General features: G+C 31.9%; 1 protein-coding gene across 1 annotated transcript in view; it reads right to left on the bottom strand.

Annotated features, from left to right (window-relative positions):
* Positions 1 to 1,510: 1,510 nt before the first annotated feature.
* Positions 1,511 to 6,293, bottom strand: part of LOC106474636 (dual specificity mitogen-activated protein kinase kinase 1-like) — a gene marked incomplete at its 5' end in the record, with an annotated part of 33,508 nt that continues 28,725 nt past the window's right edge. The window contains 2 exons of the mRNA XM_013935326.2: positions 1,511 to 1,637; positions 2,822 to 2,883. Of these exons, the coding sequence (XP_013790780.2) occupies positions 1,526 to 1,637; positions 2,822 to 2,883 (174 nt within the window). The remainder of the gene's footprint in view (positions 1,638 to 2,821; positions 2,884 to 6,293) is intronic.

Genomic DNA, 6,293 nt, shown 5'->3' with positions numbered 1-6,293 from the left:
TTTAAATAAAGATGAAACAGCAGTGTGAGTTTCTATCCACCCATATCTAGAGGTTTAAATAAAGATGAAACAGCAGTGTGAGTTTTTATCCATCCGTACCTAGAGGTTTAAATAAAGATGAAACAGCAGTGTGAGCTTTTATCCACCCGTACCTAGAGGTTTAAATAAAGACATAAGAAACAGCAGTGTGAGTTTTTATCCACCCGTACCTAGAGGTTTAAATAAAGATGAAACAGCAGTGTGAGTTTCTATCCACCCATATCTAGAGGTTTAAATAAAGATGAAACAGCAGTGTGGGTTGTTATCCATCCGTACCTAGAGGTTTAAATAAAGATGAAACAGCAGTGTGAGTTTCTATCCACCCGGTACTAGAGGTTTAAATAAAGACGAAACAGCAGTGTGAGCTTTTATCCACCCGTACCTAGAGGTTTAAATAAAGACATAAGAAACAGCAGTGTGAGTTTTTATCCATTCATCTTTATTTAAACCTCTAGGTACGGGCAGCAGTGTGATTTTTAACCACCCGTATCTAGAGGTTTAAATAAAGACATAAGAAACAGCAGTGTGAGGTGTGCTTGTAACAGTTTTAAATAATGTTTGTAATTAAACTTTTCCTGTCACAGTATAGGCAACCATTCTTCCTATACATATCTATAAATTCATATTTACATGTAAGAAATGCACATATTTAGTAATAGCTCCTAAACACTTCAATTTCATGCAAGTTATTTTATTTTTTTGTAAACGTTGTAGACTGCCAAAATTAAAAGATAAAATTATTTTTTCCCCTATTATATACCTTTCCTTTACTTCAATGTTTTACTTAATATGTATTGTCATTTTTCCTTAGAGAATAATCTAGTTTTATGTATTTCCTTGTGGTAGATTTGTATAATTTCATCCCACTAGTGCCAACAAGTCATGTATTTCAACCCTACTAGATAGAATTACAGAAAAAACTTTTCTTATACAAAACTTATTTACAACAGTGCTCTTTCAAGTTTGAAATTCAAGCCTTCTTTTTACACTTACTGGTCTCACATATTTATAAAACAGTCATACATTAAATCACTGAAAATATACTTCCAGTGATTGTTTGGACATTAAAAATTTACTTCTGAAGCATTGCCACGAAAGACCATTTCTTTGATCAACTATGCAATTGTTATTGGTATCTACAAAGAATGGTAAATAATGACTGCCACTATAAAATAATTGTAGTGCAAGATGCTGGTAATATATTGAAGAAAAACTCAAGTACAACAAAGATCTCTATGTCCTAACTGACTGATTCTTAGTGATAAGAAATCAATTATCTCATATTATACCATGTGAAATACATTACAAAACCTGTTACATGACAGTAAACAACCAGTTTGAAAACATAAAATCAAGAGTTTCATTGGCAATTAGAGAGATAGAAACTAGCCAATGAATAACTTAACGGCTATTTTCTAGAACACCTCAAGAATAAGACAGGAATATTTGTCAATCTTACCAAAGAAGATAGGAATATTTGTCAATCTTACCAAAGAAGACAGGAATATTTGTCAGTTTTACCAAAGAAAACAGGAATATTTGTCAATCTTACCATTAATGTTTTTAAATCAGTCCTTTCTTCTGGGATTTTCTTCAAGCTACAAAAAAAATAGAAAAATCTAATCAACCATGTGAGGTAGAAATTTAAATGTTGTTCTGCACTTTTTAATAGTTTTTAATTCTAAAAACCTATGACTAAAAGTAAAGTAGAATATGTTATAACATGTCAATCACAATAAATTTACTACATCAAGTGCCAATAAGGCTTTTCACCCAGTACCAGGACTCATCAGGCTGGATGGGATAAAACAGACATAGTAGTGGTCTAGGCAATATATATATATCATCAATTTTCATGAACAATAACTGTCAGTGTGTGAACCGGACTGATAAAATGAATTGTAACTATTAACTATTTTTACTTAAGTCATTTACAAGTCAGATTTAAGGTAAGAATTAATAACACAGCATTATTCATTTTATTATATATTTATTACTATTTTATTTGAATTAACTTAAGCTAGTTTTCTTTTTCCCGGAGTGGGTCATCAGACCACAGCGTCAACAAAAGAAAACTACATTAGTAATTTTGTGAACCCATAAGTGAAAGCAAAATATAATTTATTATAAGATGTCAATCATATTAAACCTGCTATATCTAGTACCAATGAGGCCTTTTTCCCAATACCAGGGCTCATCAGGCGAGATGGGATACAATAAACATAGTAGTGGTCTAGGCACTATATATATATATCATCAATTTTCATTAACAACAATTTTTTATGGTGTGAATCAGGTTAAAAAAGAATAGTAATTATTATAGCTTTTTATTTAAGTAATTGTTTAACTTTTAGATTCTTTAACCTAATAAAGTAATCATTTTATTGTGCTTTGAATTTTGCACAAAACTACACGAGGACTTTTTCTGCTATCTGTCCCTAATTTAGCAGTGATAAACTAGAGGGAAGGCAGCTAGTGAGTGCCACCTACTGCCAACATTAGGGCTATTATTCTGCCAATAAATAGTGGAATTGACCATTACTTTATAATGTCCCCAAAGCTGAAAGGGTGAGCATGTTCGGTGTGACAGGGATTCAAACCTGTGACCCCAAGATTGCAAGTCTGGCAACCTAACCACTAAGCCATGCCAGGCCCAAAATATTGTGTTTCTAAAATAAAAATACCTGTTTTTACATGTTAACCTATTGCATATATAAAACTGTTAACAGAAGCTTACTTTAGTAGCAGTCATGTTACAATGAATTCAAAGAAACATTCTTACCATCGGTCAACAAAATCCTTAAACTCTGCTGAAAATACTCCTGCAGGCACTGTTGGTGGAGGCTAGGAAATGGATAAAATTGATAGAAATGTATTCAGGAGAGACATTTTAGAAACCTTATAAAGTAACACATACCTATCCTCTATCACTAAATTTGTTCATTAACATACTATACTTAAAGTACTTTGCTATATTGAAGTAAACAATAAATCAAACGTTCTACTTATTATCTCTGTAACATATACATAATTTCTTAGCAACTGAAAAATGGCAAACAAAACAAAGTATAGAAAGTAAAAAATGAGATGATTCTTACTTATGATAAATATTCAAACACATTAAATTCTGTTTGTTTACTTTCGAACCGATGTTATTAAATGTTATTAATAATCATTCAAATGAAATCACAATCTTCAGACCAATGATATCCTTTAACTTTGTTTTGAAATTTTAAAAAATTTGTTGTAAGAAGTCACTATTTCGAAAAAACATCAAAAAATACTTCCTTTGATCTTAGAATTTCAATTTTATATTCATTAACATATTTCTTTTGATACTATATTTTTTCTAATTGTAGTATCCATAATTTCTGGTTATAAGCTTTCAAAATGGCATCAAGTCAGGTTAAAAAACAATATTCTTAGATACGTTTGTTCGTTTTTACTTTTGCACAAAGCTACATGAGGGCTATCTGAGCTAACCGTCCCTAATTCAGTAATGTAAGACTATAGGGAAGGCAGGTAATCATCACCACCCACCACCAACTCTTGGGCTACTCTTTTACCAACAAATAGTTGAATTGCCCATCACATCATAATGTCCTCACGGATGAAAGGGCAAGCATGTTTGGTGAGATGGAGAGTCGAACCCCAGACCCACAGATTGTAAGTCAAGTACCCTAACCACCTGGCCAAGCCAGGCCTTCTTGGTCAAGATTGTATTGAATAAATACAGTTCTTTTTTAGTAAATAACAAGTTCTTTTATTCAGATGCATCATTTAAGTATGATAAATTTAGCAATAATATTCAGTAAACAAGGACTCATTGGACTACTCTGCCACTGCTTACTGTTCATGCTAAATCTAACTAACCTTACTTGAGGTCTTTTCATAGAAGTAAGTTTCTGTAGATCCAAAGAAATACAATTAAACATAAAAATATTTTAAGGAACACATAATGAGGAAACTATATAGAAAAAATCCCAGATCTGTGTTTTGTTCCCAAGTCTTCTAAATTTCCCATTAATGTGTGCGTGTGTGCAAAAATCACCTTTTGTTTTATCGAATTTTATAGAATTTAAAAGACACTTGAACCTCTTCTAGTTTTAAGACACCTGAACCTCTTCCTAGTTTTAAAAGACATCTGACCTCTTCCTAGTTTTAAAAGACATCTGAACCTCTTCCTAGTTTTAAAAGACATCTGAACCTCTTCCTAGTTTTAAAAGACATCTGAACCTCTTCCTAGTTTTAAAAGACATCTGAACCTCTTCCTAGTTTTAAAAGACAACTAAATCTCTTCCTTGTTTTAAAAACCACCTGAACCTTTTCCTTGTTTTAAAAAATACCTGAACCTCTTCCTTGTTTTAAAAAACACCTGAACCTCTTCCTTGTTTTAAAAAACACCTGAACCTCTTCCTAGTTTTAAAAGACACCCGAACCTCTTCCTAGTTTTAAAAGACATCTGAACCTCTTCCTTGTTTTAAGAAACCTGAACCTCTTCATAGTTTTAAAAGACACGTCATCCTCTTTCTAGTTTTAAGACACCTGAACCTCTTTCTAGATTTAAGACACCTGAACATCTTCCTAGTTTTAAAAGACATTTGAACCTCTTCCTAGAAACATAAAATCTGCACATCGAACATGTAAGTCACAGCACTGTTCCCATTTATTTAATCTATGAACATGTGTGTATGTAGGTAGAAGATAGCAATCCCTATTATGGTTCAATTACAAAATAATTTCTCAAGAGTGATCTGATACTTCCAAATTATTAGAGAATAACCAAGTAGCAAATAAGTTAAATGCTACTTTAAGAGCAAGTCTATAAAAAATGTCACCATGAACTACAATCACAAGTATAAAGAACAGTGGTAAGAAAACCACCATGATGGATCAGAATCATGGAACAATGACACTGTTAAAGATAAAATAGAAACAATAATAAACATAAATGCAAACAGTTCAACTTTACTATAAATGACTAAAATCAGTAGGAGGTAGGTTCAGTCATTTCAGATACTATGGATATATACACAAGCTACTCATTACTTTAAAAAAATTTTCAAAAGAATGTAATAATCACAACCTGTGGAGAAAGGTGATTTAATCAGACGAATCAACATTCACGTTGGGAATAGTTGGTGAAGATACTCAACACCACTAGAAGATTTTGAACAGTTTCAATCTTTACTTTATCTAACAACATGAAAAGGTGTACACCACTACAAGGTTTTGAATAGTTTCAGCCTTTACTTTACGTAACAATAATAAAAGGTCTACACCACTACAAGTTTTTGAATAGTTTCAACCTTTACTTTGTGTAACAATATGAAAAAGTGTACACCACAACAAGCTTTTGAATAGTTTCAACCTTTACTTTATGTAACAACATGAAAATGTGTAAACCACTACAAGCTTTTGAATACTTTCAACCTTTACTTTATGTAACAATAATAAAAGGTCTACACCACTACAAGTTTTTGAATAGTTTCAACCTTTATGTAACAACATGAAAAGCTGTATACCACAAGGTTTTGAATAGTTTCAGCCTTTACTTTATGTAACAACATGAAAAGCTGTACACCACTACAAGGTTTTGAATAGTTACAACCTTTACTTTGTGTAACAATATGAAAAGGTGTACACCACAACAAGGATTTGAAAAGTTTCAGCCTTTATCTAACAACATGAAAAGGTGTACACCATTACAAGGTTTTGAATAGTTTCAGCCTTTACTTTATGTAACAACATGAAAAGCTGTACACCACTACAAGTTTTTGAATAGTTTCAACCTTTACTTTATGTAACAACATGAAAAGGTGTACACCACTACAAGGTTTTGAATAGTTTCGACATTTACTTTATGTAAAAACATGAAAAGGTGTACACCACTACAAGCTTTTAAATAGTTTCAACCTTTACTTTATGTAACAACATGAAAAGGTGTACACCACTACAAGCTTTTGAATAGTTTCAACCTTTACTTTATGTAACAATAATAAAAGGTCTGCACCAACACAAGGTTTTGAATAGCTTCAGCCTTTACTTTGTGTAACAATAATAAAAGGTCTACACCAACACAAGGTTTTGAATAGCTTCAGCCTTTACTTTATCTAACAACACGAAAAGATGTACACCACTTCAAGCTTTTGAATAGTTTCAACCTTTACTTTATGTAACAACATGAAAAGGTGTACACCACAACAAGCTTTTGAATAGTTTCAACCTTTACTTTGTGTAACAACATGAAAAGG

Source organism: Limulus polyphemus, unplaced genomic scaffold, assembly GCF_000517525.1.
Source record: "Limulus polyphemus unplaced genomic scaffold, Limulus_polyphemus-2.1.2 Scaffold7463, whole genome shotgun sequence".
Classification (NCBI taxonomy): domain Eukaryota; kingdom Metazoa; phylum Arthropoda; class Merostomata; order Xiphosura; family Limulidae; genus Limulus; species Limulus polyphemus.
The sequence above is the reverse complement of the archived record's forward strand: the minus strand, read 5'-3'. Positions and strand labels throughout refer to the sequence as shown.